General features: G+C 51.6%; 1 protein-coding gene across 1 annotated transcript; it reads right to left on the minus strand.

The window, feature by feature from the left end:
• Positions 1-536: 536 nt before the first annotated feature.
• On the minus strand, positions 537-19,538 carry BATF (basic leucine zipper ATF-like transcription factor). The gene is made up of 5 exons (XM_064423816.1): positions 11,704-19,538; positions 10,524-10,704; positions 5,497-5,848; positions 3,579-3,683; positions 537-1,186 (listed from the first exon to the last, which is right to left on the minus strand). The coding sequence occupies exons 3-5, from the start codon at positions 5,560-5,562 to the stop codon at positions 980-982; spliced, it is 378 nt and encodes a 125-aa protein (XP_064279886.1). The 5' UTR covers positions 5,563-5,848; positions 10,524-10,704; positions 11,704-19,538; the 3' UTR covers positions 537-979.
• Positions 19,539-19,938: the final 400 nt, after the last annotated feature.

A 19,938-nucleotide genomic window follows, 5' to 3' on the forward strand; every position in this document is an offset into this window, starting at 1 on the left:
CAAGGGGAAAGAATGCAGGCTGCAGCTACATGACTTAGCAGGGTACCTTGGAGCAAGAGTCCTGCTAGGTCCTGCTTCTCCTGTGCACTCCATGCCATGATGCTCCTTCCCAGCTGCACGGCTGGACAAACTGAAGGCTCCACCAGCCAGCAAGGCCTGTGAGCTGACACAACATGGCAGAGGAGCATGTGGAGTTATAACCACCAGCAGGAGGGAGCCGAGAGGGTCAGCAGGGAAGAGACCTGTGATACTACATGACATGTCACACTCTTAGCCAGGTGAAGCCCTGCAGCAAAGAGGGACCCATCCTCCCCAGGGACCTCATCACCCCACAAACTATTGCTCCTCAGCCTGCCCAGCCTGCATGCATGGGCTCCCCTTCTAAAAGTGGGGTTCTGGTTCCTGGCCCTGGATTGGACTCCAGCACATGCAGGACTGTTTTCTGGGACACAAGTTCTCCCATCCTGCTGCCTGTGTCTTCACTGCATCACATCAGGCCTTAGGAGTGACTTAAATCCTATTTTGGAAACAAAGAGTTAAGCATTTTCAATCTTTATTTTACAAAAATAAACCAGTTTTGCCCTGACACTCTGTGGCCCCCAACCTTCCCCTCCACCCCTGCTCCCTTTCCTCTTCCTGGAGGTCTGGCTGTTGCGTGCCACAGTCAGCTGCTCTTATGGAGGCTGCTGGTGTCGCACACTCCTGTGAGTCTCCCCAAACAAAGACCAGAGAAGGGGGATGGTGCCCTTTTGTGACTGCCTCTTCCTCCCAGAATCCAAGCTGGAAACTGTCCAAAGATGCCTCATGGTGGCTCTGCCATTTCTGCACAGGGAGCAAGTCTTAGGCACATCACTCAGAGTACATACTTTAAGAAGGAATGTCCGTCTGTCCAATTCCTTCCCTTGGATGGGAAAGCAAGCCCCACAAAGTTACTTCTTGCCATCGGTGGAGCTGGCAGGCTGCTGTCCTGCTGGCTGGCTCAGTGCTGGAAGCGTGGGGAGCTAATGTGGGGCTGGTGAAAAGAGTGTGTGGCATAAAGCACTTCTGGAGGCGGTGGAGGGGATGTCAGGATGGAGCAGAGCGGTTCATGGGAGCTCAGCATCGAGGTGAAGTGCTTCATTTCCTCCGTCAGCTGCTTGATCTCCCGGCGCAGGGCAGCATTCTGTCTCTCCAAGTCTTCACTCTCCTGAGGAGACAAAACCACAGGGGCTTCCTCAGCATGGGATGAGCTAGGTACATGAGGGTTGTGGTCCTTCACCTCTCTGCCCCACAGAATTTCCAGAACGATATATTTCTGGTAAATTCATCACAGAGCCACGCCTGGGCAAACCCTCCTCCCCCAGCTGGCCATGCCGGGTGTGGGTGCGATGCCGGCAGCCCCAGCCACGCTCCCCGGCCCCGGCTTACGAGAACTGACTGTGGCTTGCTCCCGCCCAGGCTTTCTCGCTCCCTCTCATGCACACACACATCTCCGGGCGCTTCCCAGGCAGCCCAGCCCCCGGGGGGGAGCACGGTGAATAACCGCCGTCTTTAACCAGAAAACCACCTGCCACAGGAAACCTGTCATGGCCCTGGAAAGAAGAGACTCACTGCTTCCTGCTAGCAGCCGAGGAAAGCAGCGGCGCGATGGGGAGGAAGGGGGAGACGCTTGAGTCAGAAGAAAAGAGAAACTAAGGCCTCAGAAGAACTGAATTAATACTGGTATGAATGAGAATAACAACAAAGGGGTTAATAATGATGCCCAGCCTTGTCTCAAAATACTGAGAGCATCAAAGCCTTTGATACCTCTGCTTCTGCTGAAGTGTAGCCAGCTCCAGGCTGAAGCATTGCAGGCATCAACTGACCATGGAGCCAGCAGGCTGGGCAGGACCAGAGGATTGGAAACTCAGCTGAGAGTGCTAAAGCAAGACCCAGCACTTGGAGGCTCTGAAAAGCTGCACCACCACCTTAGCAAAGCAAACCTTCTGCTCGCTCCTCCACTGCCATGCTGATTCCAGATGGTGCCCACTCTGTGCACAGGTTGAAATGCACCCAGCAATTACAGCAGCTCTCACAGCAGGGGCTCACACAGCAAACAGCATCTCTCAAGCCTGACCAAATGGATTGGAAATCATGACTGTTGAACTCAGGAACTGATGGGAATCACCCAGAGGCCAGGAGTCCCAGCTTTCCTATGACTCATTCCTCTCAAAACACAAGCTAGAAAACCCTGGGGCAGATGGAGCTGGTGGCTCCTTTCATACCACCATAGCTCAAAAGGAGCCATGCTTTTCTGTGAAGAGCCACATCAGAGAAACAAAATCCCTGATGCAGAATCGACCAAAGCCAACGAGTGCTCAGGGAATGAACCCAGGAGCAACAGGGGGTCACTGTCCACTGGAACTGAAAAAAAACTAGCAGAAATTTACCATCCATCATCTACTTGCCTCCCTGCATTTTTTCATCTGCCTGTCAGAATCCAAACTGGACTTAGCCCCACTGCCTCATCCCAATGGGAAGGCAAGTGCTATCAAAGCTGAGCAACAGTAATCTCATAAGTGCTCTAAGAAAAGCAGCCCAATCCTGTTTGGTGCACAGGTAGGCAGGATTTTCCTGGAGGAAGCTCAGAGCCCATACCTACTTCTAGGATTACTGTAGAGAGAGCACTGACCCCATGGAAAGGGTATTTTCTCACCTTTCTCAGATACAGCTGCTCAGAGCCATTGCTGCTGGCTGATGTAATGCAATCAGCCTAGAGCCATGTCAGCTCCAGAAGGTTCATCAGCTATTGAGAAAAGAGTAAAATCTCTCCCTTAAACCTAGCTCCAACCATGGACTAAGGGCACTATGTAAGGAGGAAGGGTTAGAACTGGATTCTCAATAATTATTTCCAGTAACGGAAATATGGAGACTGCTAAATCAAAGGATGTTTTTTCAAACATGAGCTCAGCTAACACTTTTCAAAAAACAGCCAAGCCCAGCACAGGGATAAAGATGGTTTCTGCCCCTGCAAGCTGCATGTTCTTCATCCTTCTCATGAGTGGCCCAAAATACATGGGACACACTTATCAATGTGCAAAATGGAGAGCATCCCGGCCTTATACTCCAACACTGACCACATATTTCTGCCCAAAAACATACAGGAAGTGACCATCCCTCCTGAAAGTCAGATATCTAATTCTTCACACTGGGAAGAGCTGTTGGACTTTTCTGTGCCCACAGTGGCACAGAAAACTATCCTTGTATGCTGCTGCACCTTTGCATAAGTGGTGGCATGAATCTCAAACTTGGGGAAAGCCAAGCCACATGAGACTATGCTTTCAAAGAGCTCAGTCAGAAGAGGATGGGAAAGGAAATCACTAATGAAAGACTGAGAGAGATAAAGATGGATTCAAAACTAGCTGCAAAACTAAACGCTTCAGTGGCAGCCATCCTGGGCTGTGTGCTCTCACTGCAAGTGCTGACTCCTGCATCCTGCCCTAGCCTCACTTCTCCTGTCCTGCCTCCACTGAGCATGTCTGCTCCAAGTCCCGGGGAAAAGCACAGTTGGCTCATATGAGTCCTCAGCACCAGGGATGAGAAAGGGTGGAAGTGCTCACCAAGTGCAGTGTGTCTGCTTTCTGGGTCTGCCTCAGGCGGCTCTTCTGGGCAGCAATGCGATTCTTCTCCCTCCTTTGGACTTTCCTCATGTCATCAGAAGAGTCCTAGGGAAACAAGGCATGGAAATGACTGGGTAATTCTCTCCCTCGCCCTCCTCCTGCAGGGCAGGAGTTGGGAAAGGGACATAGCAGATAACATCGTTGAAGCACAGGACACACGCTCCACACCAGTATAAAGCTGTAGCCCAGGGGATGTGTGATGCTTTTAGTACCCCTCTTTCTAGGAGGGGCACATCTGACATCCTTGGGGATCCCAGCACAGCTGGGAAATGACCACTCTTTCTTCACCAACACTGGCCTGGGATATAGTTTGATGGACCAGAGTAAGGAGCTCCCTCTGGAAAAAAGACAATTTGAATTCTTCTACAGAAAAACCGTTTCCTTTCCTGTCTCACTGCAGGGCAATGGCACTGCAGACATTCCAGCTCCTTGGATATACCATGTTTCCAGATATTCAGCCTGTGTTTTCCTCTTTTCACCCCTGTTAGTCCCTCCCTTCTCCATCACCCTCTGTCTCAGGCTTTATTTGTTGCAGACCCTCACAACACAATATGGCCTCTGCTTTGTTTAACTAGACAGACTCAGAGCTTTTTTTTTTTAACACAGATCTTATCTGCTCCACCTCTCTTATCTCCATCCTTGCTCTTTTCTGGAGTCCCCTGTTAGCAATGCCTGTAGTGCTGACTGCAACAGTCCCAAGCCCCTCAGGCAGGAGACAACAGGGGTCTCCAGGCTTCAGATCATGAGCTTCATGCACCAGCCATTCTCTGCTGAGATCTGGTCCTTCTGCTGCCTTCTGACAGTTGAAACTGTCACACAGACTTTCATCTTCTATTTTCATATTGCACTGCCCCTCTTGTGGACTCCTTAACATTCACATCACCACTTCTCCACAAGACTACAAAACTCAGCCACAAAAGTTATCTTCCCAGCCCATTTATCTGTCCACATCCTCTCCCCCCTCCCCCAAACCCAATACATTTTTCTTTGAACCTAACCGTTTTATCCTTGCCTTCAATACCCTGAAAATGTCTCAGATACAGCAGCTCCCATATCCTGCATCAAGTCTAGTCCCTATCCTTTGGAAAACCTTGTGCTTTATCCCTGTCTTTTCCAGGATGAAAGCCAAGATGCATTCCCATCCTTGTTTGGAAGCCAAAATCATCTGCCTTGATGAACCCCAAGATTTCTGAGCAAAGTCTCAGGCACTTGCTCTTGTTGCCAGCCCTAGAAAAATGGCAAATGACAGATAAAATAAAGTTTTGCCAGAAAAGGCAGTGAGAATACCTCAGACTTGTGTCTGTATCTGCCAGCAAAAGACTTACCATTAAGGTACGCCATGCAACAAAACAAAATCCCTCTGTGAAGCATCACTGACATGAAACACTGCTGAGGCTGAACATTAAAGAAAGCAGATCCGAAGTAGCAGGGCTTTTCTGGGTCCCCAGTGCTGTCCACTGAAGCAGGAAGCAGGCAGGTTGCCCCTGAGCAGCCCTGGTCCACAGCCAGGAGGTGCCTGCTCAGGCTCCTCACCAGAGCACCAAGTCACACCAAAACTTCCTGCCTGCCTGGCATGTATCACAGGATCCACCATGCCTGGGGGTCCTGGGCCCCCAGCTGCCCCTGGTATAGCCCCAGGAAACCAGGTCATCTCTCTCTGCCCATACCCAACTCAGTGGCTGGAGCTTCTGCCAGGGCCCTTGGCTGAGCCCTGCATGTCTCTCCCCACAGCCATTCTTAGAAAGCTCTGCCATATTGCACTGTGAAAACACAGACAGTGGGTGCCACTCTACTTCCTGCCCACCTGTGGCCCACTCTGAAATAGCTGGGGAGAGCTGGGGAAGAGCCCCTGCTTTACCTGCTTGCTGGGAGGGGGAGACTGGCTGAAGCTGCTGGAATCACTGCTGTCAGAGCTGTGGGGCATGGCTGCTGTTCCTGGCTCCCAGGGTCTCTTCAGCTTCCTTTGTGCTCTTGGTGTTCCTGCTTTCTGTCTTGCTTCTCTGCCTCTCCTCTGTCCTGCTCTGTCACCTCTGATGTGGCCCTTGGCTTCCTACTCTCACCTGTCCCAGAAGCTCTCTGTCCTCCTGCCCAGCACTCCGACACTTTCGCTGCCTCTCCTCTCAGAGCCTCTGCACCTTCCCTTTAGGTCTCAGCCTCCTGTGGTTTCTCAGAACCTCAGGGATGTAAGCTGAAAGTCACGTGGCCGGAAACTTTAAGGCAAAGAAGTAAAGTTACAGAAGAAAAATTTTTTTAAACCAATTGAAAAAAAAAAAAAAAAGAAGAAGAAAAAAAAAGCACATCTGGGAAAAACGAGCTTCAAAATAGCCTGAAAAACCCCCGAAAAACACCTTTAGGCAGTTGAAAAACAACGTGATGGGTTTTCTCTGAGACAAACAGCAGAGATGGAAAGGAAGAAAAGCCCCAGCTCTGGCTGTGAAACTTGGACCCTCAAAGGAGGGCTGTGCGGAGGAGGTGACACTGGGAGCCCCAGAAATTCCAGGGGTACTGTGTCCTATGCCAACCCTGTGCAGGCACGATGTCAGTCCAGCCCCAGGCAACCTCAGTCACCCCAGCACAGCTGAGGAAATTCCCAAGCAGCCACAGATCTCCCCACAACCCACCCACCCCCTCCTGCCGCCCCCGACACCACTGACGCGGGTCCCGGGGAGGGGACGGGACATAAACACTGCTCCTGCAGGTGGTTCACGTGGGCACGATGTAGCACCAGTCCCATTTAAGAAGAAAGGCTCAGGATCATAGAACATTTGGACTGGGTTGGGTAGGACTAGTATTTTCTATAAAGCAAAGCTATTTAGCACGTTAAAACATTCATTCGTATGTCATCACTGGCCATAAGAGAATAACAGCCCTGGCAGACAAAGTGCTGTAAATATATGAATCTATGGATCAGCCCATGCAGACAGGAGCAAGGAGAAGCTGCTTTGGATCCCCTTCTTTGTCAAACAGTCTGTGCTCTCTAGGACTACTTCTACCCTCAGTACGAGCCTCAGAAGTCTAAAGATGTGCAGTCAGCCCCTAGGACAGCAGTGCTCAGGGGTACCCTCAGAGTACCCCATGCTAGTGGCTCTGGAGGTGACAGTGCAGGAGTAGGAAGTGCCAAAGCAGGGACCATTTGCTTTCTGCACTGCTCGTGTCACCAGATCCAGCAGGGTGAGCCAGGGCCACATGCCAGCAAGCTCTCCATCCACAGACACAAGCACACAACTTCGGAGCTGCTAAGTTCTTGCATGTGCAATAAGGAGCAGATCTAGAAACAGGCATGAACCCATCCACTACTGTGGAAAACAGCACCTCTCAGTTCCCAGCTTACTGGTTTTTTGTTGTCTGTGAGTCTTTTAGTTCAGTTTCTCCTGCTCCAGGCAGGAACAGCTAGCAAGTCTCAGCAGCAGGACATAGGTAAGGGCACTTGAGATGCAGTCATCATTTGGGAAAGAGTATTGGAAATAATTTCTCTATTGCAGCACAGAATACACACTTCCAGAGAAGCATGTGCTTGGATGACAGTGCAGACTTGCATGGGCACTGCTAGCATTTCTTCCCATCCTTGCCAGTCATGGAGCCAACAAAGGAGAAAACATGGCCAAAACCAAGATCTGCTGCAGGCTGGGTGGCCCAGGGAAATCTCCTGATTTAGCTCCAATAGTGAAACTACTCCGTTTGATCCATTTCCCTTTTTAGGAACATCCTGTGGCACTCGTGTTCTACTCTTATCCCCTTTATCTGAACATTTCACAGCACTGAGTGTATTTTTCCTCCTGGTCTGCTGTATGGAAATGCTAGGATCCACCACACTTTTTAACATGGCTGCAAGGGTTTGCTTGGCATTACCCACACTGAGGGACCCAATTTCCTGGAAGCACAGCCTCCCTGTGGCACACAGGGCTCTTCTGGTGCAGCTGGCTCCAGAAATGGAGTAGCCAAAGGGATCAGTGAGGTGAGAGGTGCTGAGTTCAGGCCTCCCAAGGCAGTAGCTAGCAGCACAACCCTTGAAGGATCCATTAGCTAGCTGCATCACTACACTTCCTCTGAACTCTGCAACCCTGTGCAGCACTTCCTTTCCAGGAAGCACACTGCTGGATTCCCACTCTCCCGAGGAAACCACACTCTTCTGCTGGTGAGCAGGTCTCAGCGACTGCCTGGCCTGTCCTGCTCTGCAGGCTGCTGGATGGAGGGAGCTCCTTCCTCAGAGAAAAACATCCTTGTTCCGTTACTCAACAAATTAGCTGAACTCCTTCCTTTTGAACTTAGCAGGGCCAGCGTCTGGGAGGCAGCTGGGAAGGTGGTGGGGCTGTTGGCAGAAGGTAGTGAGGGAAGCTGAGTGTCCTGGCAGGAGCTGGACAGCCAGTGCAAAACTGTCCACAATGTGGCTATGGCAAAGGCTGTTCTTTGATCCACAGGAGGAAGGCTTTGAGTGCACCTTGTTTTGCCCTGATCTGGGCTTTTTTTAACAGCTGATGAAGATACCTCAGGAGAGAGCAACAGCATGGGAGAGGGTCTGTACACTTGGTCTTTCTGAGCAGGAATAAGAGAGCATCCCTTTCTTTGCCTTGTCCAAACACACTCTTTTCTCTTGAACTGGCCATGATGTTAATGAACTCTTGCCACTTATGAGCAATAAGTAAGTGAGACAAGTGTCTCCTGGTGGGAAGAGGAGCAGAACCTTCACAATGCTTCTCTGGGTTGGGCTGGACCCATGTTGTCTCCTCACATGCAGAGAGAGCCCCCTGCCATTTCTCTGGTCAGAGATGTGATCCCCCAGCCCAGAGCAGCAGAAACCACCAGTATGGCTCCACCAGCATCTGCTCACAGCTTTGTGGAATTGACCTGGGCACCTGCTGCAGGCACAACATGGGAAGCTGATTTCCTACTGCCCCTGCCCAGGCTGTCTGCCTCTATGAGGGGGAGCTTCAGGAGTCAGTCTCCTAATGTCTGTGTGTGACTTAGGTGACTAAATTTACACTGTGAATAACATTCCCTGACTTTCTCTCTGGGATCATTAATTTTCTTTGATCTTAATCACAGTAGCTGTGAAATCACTGTCAGTGGCACTGGAAAAACTCACCAATGTTAGGCAACTGCCATACCAGCAGCTTGATGGGAGAAAGGATGGTTCCAGAGGTTTTTAGGGGAAGGACACGACCAACCTTGTACTTGTCCCTTGTAAATTACAGCAGGCAGTGCTGAAGGGAGTCTCGTTCTCCCAGGAAGAGTGGCTGCAGGGACTCAGGAGCCTGGGCTCAGTGTGATCTCGACTGCGGAGAAATGGTTTGAAAGCAGCAAAGGCAGTTCAGCAAGAACAAATGCAAATGTAAAGTGAAGCGAGCTATAGGTAGAAGTCTGGGGAATAACCCATGGGGCAGCAGAATAGGAGGCAAAAATCCAGGGGTTCAGAGCACTGAAAACTGAAGCTTTGCCAGCAGTAAAGGGGTCAGGTATTGACTTGGAGTTCTGGGCAGGGCAGAGGAGATTATTGCCTTGTGCTGCCTGTGCAGGACCCTTTCAGAGTCCCACACCAAGTGGAGTAGTCTGGAAGAAAACACAAAGGATAAACACACAAAAATATTGCCCTTAGAGAAAGGAGTGAAGAAGTTGTACCCATTTAGCCTAGAAGAGAGAAGTCTTGGGGGTGGGAAGTGGGTGGTGAGGAAGGAACAGTCTTTCATACGTTGTAATGGAAAGGGTAGTCAGCTGGTTTCTGTGCTGCCAAAGCAGGGTAAGAAGCAACAGGCTCCAAATGCAGCAGGAAAGGTGGAGGTCTGATATTCAAAGCAAGATGAGGTTAGGAAGACCTTGGAATGGACAATTCAGGAAAGTTATTCAAGCCCCTTTATATGAAGCATCTGGGAAGAAACCTCTCTCAAGAGAAATCCAAGTTGAATCCTGCCTCTGTGGGATGGATTATGTTATGAGTTATATTCGCAGGGTTTAAATAAGGAAAAAGAAGAAAAAAAAAAAGAAAAAAGGGGAGGGAAAAAAGGTGTGCTAGTAGGATGGGTTCGTCAGAACCAAGAGAGCACATGGGGTATTTTTCAACCAGCTTTGCTTCAAAGCCTCTTTCCCTATGTCCCCCCTGTGCAACCAGCTTCCTCAGCACAGGTGAGTGCTGGGGTTTGCTTGTAAACCTGCTGCTCCAGAGCTCTTGCCTGCAGCAGGCTTATGACAGCAACATTCAAAACAGCATCTCAGCCCATCCGCCTCACTCATCTCGTTTGCACGGCCATTCAGTGCATAGTGCTATTTAAAAATCCAGCCTAGAGCAGTTACCAACTTCAGCCTCCTGTAAACCACCGAGGTTGTTTCTGCTTCACATGTAGCATTTTATGCAAATAATTTCTTACAATATTTGGACAATTGCAATGACTTCTTTATAATTCCTTGCATGAGTTTGAAGACTCTTGCAGAAATCAGTGCTGAGAATGGCTGTGTTGAACAAAGTCCCTGCTCTCTACCAGATATTTCTGCCATGTCCCGCTCTGCCAGCACCTGTTGTCATGTCTGCAACGTGTGCAGCTTCCCAGTCTCTGTCACCAGGGCTATTTAATCTTGACTGAGCTGAGTGTGAGAGTGAGGTTGTGCCAGGAGAGCTGAAGCATAGTCCCACCAGATTCATCCCACTTGGCACAGAGCAAACACCAACACTTTCAGTCCTTACTGGGTGCAACCAGCCAAAGTACAGGAAACAGGTCCTTTATACCCGGAATGTCTGATAAATGACAAGAGCTGTAAGTCAAGCACTCAAAATTATGGAAATCCCATCATTAAATCCCTAAAGCACACTGCATTTATGCCCTCATGCTGTGCAACATGCTGTGCTCTGTAGCTGCATGATCCACTAGGGTTTACTCCCTGGGATGGCCGTGTTACCTTCACATGTTACCGTGTTGTCCTGCAGTCAGCGTGCTCCAACATCCTGCTTTTCCATTTCTTCACAGACTCTTTCTAATGCTCGGCACTTCAGCACTAAGTGCTTCAGGGTTACTAATGAAGCTGTTTTCTCAGGCACCTTTTCAGGTCCAGAGCTGAGGATGAAGAGAGGGAGTTATACCTATTTAACAGGTGCAAAATAAGAGACAAAGAAGATTTAGGTCATAAGTACTCATTCATTTTGGATACACATTTTAAACCAACTAGGATCTAAATTTTGTCATGGTTTTGGCACTTTACAGCACTTAGTTTAGTCAAACCCCAGATCCTGATGTCTGTGACTGCATCTGCAAATCTTTAGCACTTCTGTAAAGCAGCTTGGGAAATGAGGAAGACGCGGCTGCTCCTGTGAAAGCTCTTGCTCATGTGGCTCACCAACTCACAGAGTAACTTCAAGGCAGGGTAGACACAGACCAAGCTCTCCAGGGAGGCATCAGCTGTCTACCCAGGAGAACCACCTTTCTCTCTGCAGTCTCCTGCTTCACCAACTTGACAGGAGTTTCCCAGCCTTGCTAAGAAAGGAGGCAGCCTAGCTGTCCAGCTTATTGCTCCCTCCCGCCAAGGTCCAGCCTGGGTGCTGAAGAGGTGTGAATCCAGGGCAAAATGCAGGAAGTAGTCATATGTACAAGACAGCTGAAGCTAGGCTGCCCAGGCAAACCCATTTCTGGAAATTTCTAGGTCTTTGGTACTTGGCTTTGCCACTTTTATGTGGGGGGTTTTTTTGACTGTCATTAGTAATGCTTTTTTTTTTTTTTTTGATCCATATTTTAAAAGAAAGAAACTGTAGCAAGAAAATGCTAAATGTGCTAGCTTTCCAGATATGGACACCAAACTCCAGGTAGGTGAGTCCATCTGACCCCACTGGAGAGGAAGAGCAAGCTCGGGAAGAGCTGAAGGGTTGACAGGAGGTTGACAAGGTCAGACCTCCTGCACATAGGGGGTTTCAGTCTCAAGGCATCGATTATTAGATTTTACCCCAGGCTGTTTTGAAGGGATGAACCACATTCTCCTTCTCCTGTCCTGTACAGATCAACTGGTTGTGTATTTAGTTGAGCAACCTCCAATCTGTTCCTGGCAAGGACTTAGTAGCTCATAAGCAAGTACTCAGATGTACACTTACAAGAGTCTCCAGGTTAGCAGATCTCAAACCCTGGCAGAGTACATCCATTCAAGGCCAAACTTCCTCTCACTGCTGTCTTCACAGGCCTTGTCTACCTTCTGGGATCAGTCAGAAATGAACCAGGTCACCCAGCTGCGCTCGGGACACTGAAAAGGTTCAGCTACCAGACGCCCCCCAGTCAGCCAGGGTTTCTTTGCTTCCGCTGCCCGGGCTGAGCCCACCAGCTGAACTATCCAAGCGCATGGACGTGCTGTGCGGAGGGCGCAGATGTGTCTGACGGTTTGACTCATCTCGGTGGCAGTCTCGTTCGGTGATGGTGGGGAAGGCCCAAAGAGGAAGGGCAGTGACCCGTTTAACCAGAAGGGCTGATCCACCCAGGGGTAGACTTACTGGTGATGGCAAGGGGCCGTGGCCCCAGCTTCCTTTGTGCTTCCCAGTGTGTGCATTTCCAGGCGATACAAGAGCGGGAGAGGCACATGTGGCTGTTCAGCCACAGGACTCAACCTTGGCACTCTGCTACTGCTGCAGTGAATCCAACTGCATCAACCAAGCAGCAGACATTGTACTCCCAGGGGATGAACAATGCCTGATGGAGGATTTGATGTTCACAGGGCTTTGGTTGAAGCCATGATCCATGGATGCTGTTTCTTAAATTAATATATGACTCTTGAGTGCATTACATTGCTGCGTCATGACTCCATTCAGAGGAAAATGTCCTTCAACACCACCCATCACCACAAAAGATGTTCAAGACTCCCAAGGATTGAGTACAGCTTATTTAGGGCATGTTCTTGCAGATAGACTCTGAGACACCCACCTCAGCAGGAGATGGCTGTGAACAACACTCATGCTAGTACTGTACTTTCACCCCAATGGGATCTGCTTCACTTTTGGATTACGGGGTGTGTGCACTGGTTTTCCTTTCTCTCCACTCCATTTGGTAGGAACAAGAGTTTCCCAAATCCTTCATCTCATGCAGCCTGATTGGAGGAGGCATGCAGCACAAGCAGCACGCTGACAGGCTCATGTGCAGTGAGCCTGTGCCCTGGCATGTGTGGTGTTTGTACAAGAGGTGCTGGAGCCCCACACGTCAGAGGCAGTGTGGGGCAGGACAGGCAGCCTGGGGCAGAGTGGCTGTGCAGGAGGGGACAGGGGAGCTGTGCAGAAGGTACACCTGGTGCCTGTGCAAGTAGAGCTGAATGGCAGAACCACACTGGCAGAGTTACCAAAATACACAAATGGGTATAAGCCCCATTGGCCTGGACAGTGCACTGGCACACCCTGGCACACACAGCTCTCGCCTGCTGCCAGCTGTCTGGGAGACAACCCAGAGTCCCAGAGCAGGTTGCTGAGGGGGCAGCAGCAGGGCTCAGTCCCTGACCCAAACCTGGTCCACCCCCCTGAGCCCCCAGCCAGGGCTCTTCAATGCCTTTTTGAGAGAAACACAAGGAAGGAGGCCCACGGTCAAACACCCAAACACCAAGGGAGGACTTGCTTAGTGCTGGCTGTTTCAGAAGGTTGGTAAAGTCCCACAAGTTTCCCCTGGGGGCTCAGAGCAGCAGATGGAGGGAGGGAGAGGGAGCAGTTTCAGATGATCACCAATCCTGTGCTTTCCACCCTTGCATTTTGGTACCCTGCCAAGAGAGAGGTGCTCTGTAATCAGCCTCCCAGGACATGGCTACTTTTCCTACAGCTTTGTATGTGGCTGCCAACACCAGTGCCCAGATACAGGTGACCTGCAGCCTCCCATGGCACCTCATCCCTCATGGTGCTTCAGAGACAGGATGAGGGAGACATGCTACACCCTAAGCCATGCCAGCAGTGATGGTGCAAGGCTCTGATTTGAAAACTTGGTCTCCTGGTGTCATGAATAATGCCAAAAATGGTTTCAAAGAAGGGACAGGAAAATAGAAACTCCTTGCCACCATTCTTTACCTGAACCTCAGTGTAGATGTCCAAGAATCATACCATCTTTAATCTTATTTAAGCCAAAGTTTTTTACTTTAGTTTTGGGTATCCTTGTTTTTCATATCAATACCTGATCCTTTGTGAGCCATCTGAAACTGTTGGCCAGCAGGGCATCTTGTCCACCTGCACAAACCAGTTTGCTGGCTCTGTGAGAAGTGTGTCAGTTTACCAGTTTGAAATGAGTTGTCTTTCCATTTCTTTGAACATCTTGTGAGGGGGTGAGCAGAGCAACAGACTTATCTCTAAGCCAGGAATTGCTCTGCACATCTCTATCATGCGGCATTTCACTAGTTTCCATTCTAAACTAGTGGGACTTTTAGTCCCTGCACAGGGAAATTTTCCTGCAGACCTAATTTAGGTCAGCACCCATCTTTGGATGTCTACTGATTTCATAGCAGGAAAGACAGACGCAAACACAGTAGCCCAGGGAAGCTTCCCCCCATCTACCATGGCATTACACTTATAAAGGATGGATATACTCTTCTTCATCCCATTCCTCGTGCAGCCTTCCTCCTTTCCCCACTGCTGCACAGTGAGAGGGACCCACCAGGTAGCTCTGTCTTGAATTTGAGCACAGCCTTGAACCCTTTGACATATCTAAACCACCCAGGTGCCAGCTGGCACTGAGGCACACTCCAGAGCATGGCTGGGAGAAATGCAGAGCTGCTGCTAGCCCAGCATGCAAACTCAGCTGCCAAGCAGTGTGGGACCTTGCAGCCACAGCAGATGGTTGCTGTCAGATGGAGAAATGTGCTGCTCCAAAGCCCTGCCTGAATGAGGCTCCATGTCACACAGGGTACACTGGCTGCTTGCATTGCTCCTAAAACTTGTGCACGTAATCCAGCAACCTGCAGGTTTTCAACAGACAGCGGAACAGGTGCCTACATCCACTTTGCAGACACAGAGAACACCTTGCACCTGCAGCTGAGGGGGTTTGTTTGGACCAGTGAGTCTGGCTTTGCCATCATGCTGCCCGGTCATACAGCAGTGCCAGCATGCACCAGCACCTGACTACCTTAGCCACACATCCATTACCTGCTGTCTGGAGTGAGACAGTGAATCAGGTCACTGCCTCCAGGGAAGGTCTGCACAGAAGAAAAGGGATGCCTCACTTGGCAAACACCTGCAAAATGCAGCAGTGACTCTGCTTGGCACCCACGGAGTTTGCCTCTGTCACAGAAGTCAGTAGCCCACTTACTGAGAGGCACCTGCCAATACCCCCACGTTAGCTGTAGTGCAAACCCCCTCCTGCTGCCTGTCTGATCACAGAGAGTTCAGCACCACCTTGAGATGAGCTGTCAGTGGCCACTTTATCCTCAGCCAGAAACTACATGTTAGCCTGCTAGTGTCTCCATTGGATCTGGGAGCCCTCAGGCCTGCAGCACAGCCTCGCTGCCCAGTTCTTTCTGACAACCCCATGACATTTCAGCACAAGCAGGTATCCAGCAAATCCAACCAGCCCAGATGATGCTGCTGGAATTGGGGCTATGGCAAAGCAGAGGCAGGAACTGCAGTGTCAGGAGTCAGGACTTCCCCTGACGGTGTCACAGATGACAACTCAGCAAGTTCATTCTGCAGAAACTAGATAACATCAGCACAAGGTGGTGGTTACTGGCAAACGATCCTGTTCCTGAAGCTTCATCTGAGACGTGACAGGCTGCTGTGAAACCCTCTTGTCAAGCAGACCAAACTCTGCTTTTGCTGAAACCCATGTGGCCTTCTGGGAGCAGCTTCATGCTGGTATTTCCTAGGAACACTAGGTTGCAATGCTGGGAGCCAGGGCTGGAAAAGTCCATCACCTTGATAACGCAGGGCCTTTTTGTCTAGCAGGTCCCTTGAACTACACAGGGATGCAGAGCTGTCAGTCTTACCCACCGTCACCCACCTCCTGCCTTAAGCAGCAAAAGCTTTTCCTTCTCCTCAGGGCCTAACCTTTTTCCAATCCCTATGGCACCCTACTTAAACTCTGCACAAGCACAGCAGGACACAGGACTGGAGAGAGGAAAGTCCTGCCTTCCTTCCTTCTTGGAAGGGACTGAAGTTCAATAAGTCGGCATTAAAGCCATCCTAGTACAACTGGGCTCACTCCCTGCCCCTGGGTAGGCTTTGCTCACAAAGAAATTTTCAGCCCAGGCAGTCATACTACTGCCTGTTCTACCAAAAATAGGTCCCTGGGCAGAAGTCTACTTGAGTTGGTTATTCCACTTACAAACCAAGCCAAAGAAAACCCACTTTAACTCCACAGCAAGGTATCTGGAGCAGGGCTTTCACCACCAAATTAGCCCATCACTTTAGCTAATTGGGAATAACTTCTTGCTGACCCTGACAGACAAAACCAAAGGCTCAACACCATTAAGCTCTCATCCCACAACCACACAGTGCATCTTCAGCCTAAACTCAGCCCCAGGTGACGCATGGGCTGCAAAGCCTGGTTCTGGCCTTTGTGAGCTGCTCTGTATCTCCCTGCTAGTCTCATCACCAGCTCCTTCACCACCTTCTGCCCAAGTGTGTGGTGGGGAGCTGAAATATCTGTGCTGGGCAGGAGACCCAGCTGCATGCAGGCAGTCACTGAGGCTGTCACAGGTGCTGAGGCTTGGGGAAGCATCACAGGCACTGGCTGTGCCTGGAATTACAACTCGGTTGCAGTAGAGGAGTCAGCCTGAGCTGACAGGTGCTCCCAAGGGTTCTGCTCCTGGGGATTCAGAGAAAAGGCAAACTCCAGCCAGTTATGTCAGGGGTGCCAGCCCTTCCTGGTGGCCCAGACCAGCAAGATCGCCTGGCTGCAGGGAAGGATCTTTTCCTCATATGGAAAGTGTTGGTGACAGAGCTGCTGACAGCAAGCTCCCTGCCCGTGGGGCTGGCTACACCTCTGACAGCAGCTGCCCTGCCTGCCTCCAGCACCCACCTGGGAGATGACCCTGGCCACCCCACCAGCTGCATGGTGTGGGGAGACTCAGGCCCATAGCCAGGGACAAGTGACCCACCCAGCTCTGCCCACAGAGCAGTTTCCTGAGCCCAGCAGGAGCATGATGCCTCCATGTGAGCATGGGATGTAAATAGACCCAATTCCCTTCACTTGTGCCTACCTCCCACCCTCTTGCCCCCCCCCCCTTCAACTGCCAGCAACCAGTTATCACAAATAAGCAAAAAGTGTGCAAAGCCATGGGGAGCCAGGTGATACTTCCAGGCTCAGGGAAGCAGCAGCTGGTTTCTCTCATTTCCCTGTGAGCATCCTGGCAGCACAGGTTTCCCTGGCTCCAGTCCTGTGGCTGCCATGGGCCGTGCTGGTGCCAGGAGCGCTCAGCAGAGTATGGCACCCATGGTAATCAAAGCAGTTTCCGTGACTCTTGGTAAATATCAAGGCTGGGGATTTCTGGGGCTTGTTTTCCAGCAAGTTGAGTAGAAGAACCAATAAGGACAGAGACAAATTAATACCTGTTGCCCTTGGCTCAAAATGAAACAAGACACAGGTCACTGGCAAAGGTTAGTTAATACCACTTACCACAGAGTTAGGGAGTTACCCTCAGCTGCTGACAAGAAGGGCAGAGGAGGCAATTTTTCATAGACAAAGTGAGAACAATACTATGAAAACTGCAAAGTAATGACCTCCAAGCAGCCTCTGCTGCAAGCCAAGGGAGAGAAGGGCTGATGCCCTGTTCCCAGGACTGCACAGATACCTTGCCTACAAGGGGATGGGGGCAGTGGGCTGGGAGAGGATGAGGAGGAAAGGAAGAGGGCCACAATGAAGCTTTGGGAGCATGATGGCCTGCTCAACCTCTTTGGGAGGAGCTGATTGCAGGAGAGAGGGGAGAAGAGCTGGCAAGACACTTCTGGGGAAACAGAGTTCTCACTGCCCATGGGCCCTGACACTTTTCGAGGATCCAGCAAAAAGGAGAGAGTCAGGCATGCAGTGTAGAGCACTCACACCAAACTACTGTATCTGGACTCCCAGCTAGTTTATCCCCCGCTGGCTCAGGCCTGGTGATTATGGGCAAAGTGGGACCTACCTTTCCTTAGGAGTGAAGAGGAAAGGGTGGCTTTGCAGAGGGAACTGGGGTAATATGTGGAGGGCACCAGAGAGCTGTTACAAGCACGGAAAAGTAATGTGGCTCACCTACCTGGGAGTCAGGAAAAATACGGTATCACATCACTCTGGCCTGAACTACTAGTGAGTGTGAGAAGGAGCACAAGAGTTACAAATGTGGATCTGAATGTGGATTTCATAAAACAGAAGATGGGCGTGTCCTGGAGGAGGCTTGTTGGCACCCTGGAAATTCCTGCTGGTGGTCCTGGTTGTTAAGCTGCCTCAGGTACCTCAGAAGCAGAGAGGCCTGCAGGTGAAATGGCCAGGAAGCACCACTGCTGCCAGGTGGGCTCACATGTTTAACAAGAACCATCTGATGGAACAATGACAGAAAGGTTTGAATTGAATGAGATCTTTAAAGGTCATCTGGCTTCAAGCCCCTGCCACATGAAGGGACTCCTTCCACTAGACCAGATTGCTCAAAGCCCTATCCAACCTGGCCATGAAGACTTCCAGGGACAGGGCGTTCATCACTTCCCTGGACAACCTGTTCCAGTGCCTCACTCCCCTCATTTTAAAATGTTCTTATACACAATCCAAATCCTCTTTCAGTTTAAAACTGTTGCTCCTTGTCCTATCACTACAAGCCCCGGTAAAATGTCCCTCTCCAGCTCACCCAGAGACCTCTAGGTAGGGGAAAGGTGCTCTGAGGTCCCCCAGAGGTTCCTCCCGGCTGAACAGCCCCAGCTCTCACTGCCTTTTCTCACAGCAGAGGTGCTCCAGCCCCCTGCCCGTGGCTGCGGGCCCGCTCCGGACCCGCTCTGGGAGCTGCCCGCCGGCCCGGAGGCGCTCGGTGCTCGGGGCGCTCTCCCAGGCCGCGGGGCACAGCCGGCGCTCCGGGCCCCGCACCGGGCCGTGACCGGGCGGGAGCGGAGCCGGCCCGGCCCGGCCCGGCCCAGCCCAGCTCGGCCCGGCCCGGCACAGCCCGGCCCGGCCCGGCCCCGGCGCTCCCGCGGCGCCTCCTGCCGGCGGCTCTGCCCGCGCCGGGGAGCGGCGGGGCCGGCGCGGTGCGAGGAGCGGGGCCCCGAGAGCGGCCGGCACGGGGCTCAGGCACAGGGACCGGCCGCTCCTGCCCGGTGCCCGCGCGCTGCCGCATCCCGCCCGCCGTCGGTCGGCTCCTGCCGCCTGTGTGCGGACACCTCGGGTGCGGGTTCGGGTGGGCACGGGAGAGCCTCAGGTGGAGCAGCCAGCGAGCGGGACCAGAGCTGTGCACCAGCAGGACGGCCGTCCTCAGGGCTCCTGCGGCCAGGAACTGCGGCTGTACAACCAGCTACAGGTACCCGCGGGAGGGATCCATGGGCGCGTGTGTGCGCCCAGCAGAACGAGGGATGCAGCTCCACGGCTGGCTGACCAAGGACATGGTGCTGGCAACAGCCCCACAACTACCGGCTGCAGCACCGCCGGCACCAAACCCTGCTCCAGAAGGACGAGACGCCTTCAGCTCTGCTCCAGTAGTGGTCCACAGGGCACCTGACACAGGGTGGGGTGCTGCGGGATGGCCAGGAGGTGGCTTCCCGGACTTTGAGAAGTGTCAGCTGACTTTTCCAAGCAAATCCACATGATCAGTCCCTGCATGAAGTGGAGCCAAGTGCAAGGACACTGCCACAGGTAGAACCATTGTATTTTAGGTTTGGGAGCGTGTTCTGGCACGCAGCAACACAGGCTGTGCCTGGTATCTGCCCTCTGCTCCTGCCCATGCCCAGGAGATGTCACCATAATGCACAAGCCTGTCCAGTGGACCATCTGTCCCATAGCAAAATTTTTAATTCTGAGAAGGTGGGAGCTGGGTTTTGAGAGGACAGATGCCACCAGAGTCAGATCTGAGCCATGAACTCCACAGTCCAGGCAGCAGGAAGCACAACGGCATGTAAAGGGATCACCAGCACAAGGACATCGTGACAGCTCCCCTGTCTCTTTCTCATCCCTGAAATGAGTTCAGACTTCTGTATTTGGGACTGAAACACAAAGGACCAGTTAAGGATGACATGGTCTCCCTCCACCTTTCCCAGTGGCAAGCCATGCCTACCTATCTTTGGTGCATCACTGAGCTACTTCTTGCTTGACAACAGTCAGAGCTGCCTCCAAGCTTCCCAGCTTTCTAGGGTGAATTCTCCTGGCCCCCAGCTGCTAACACAATCATCAAAACAGCTCTGGGATCTGCTCCACTGTGCCACTCAGCCAGG

Source organism: Passer domesticus, chromosome 6 (assembly GCF_036417665.1).
Source record: "Passer domesticus isolate bPasDom1 chromosome 6, bPasDom1.hap1, whole genome shotgun sequence".
Taxonomy (NCBI): Eukaryota; Metazoa; Chordata; class Aves; order Passeriformes; family Passeridae; genus Passer; species Passer domesticus.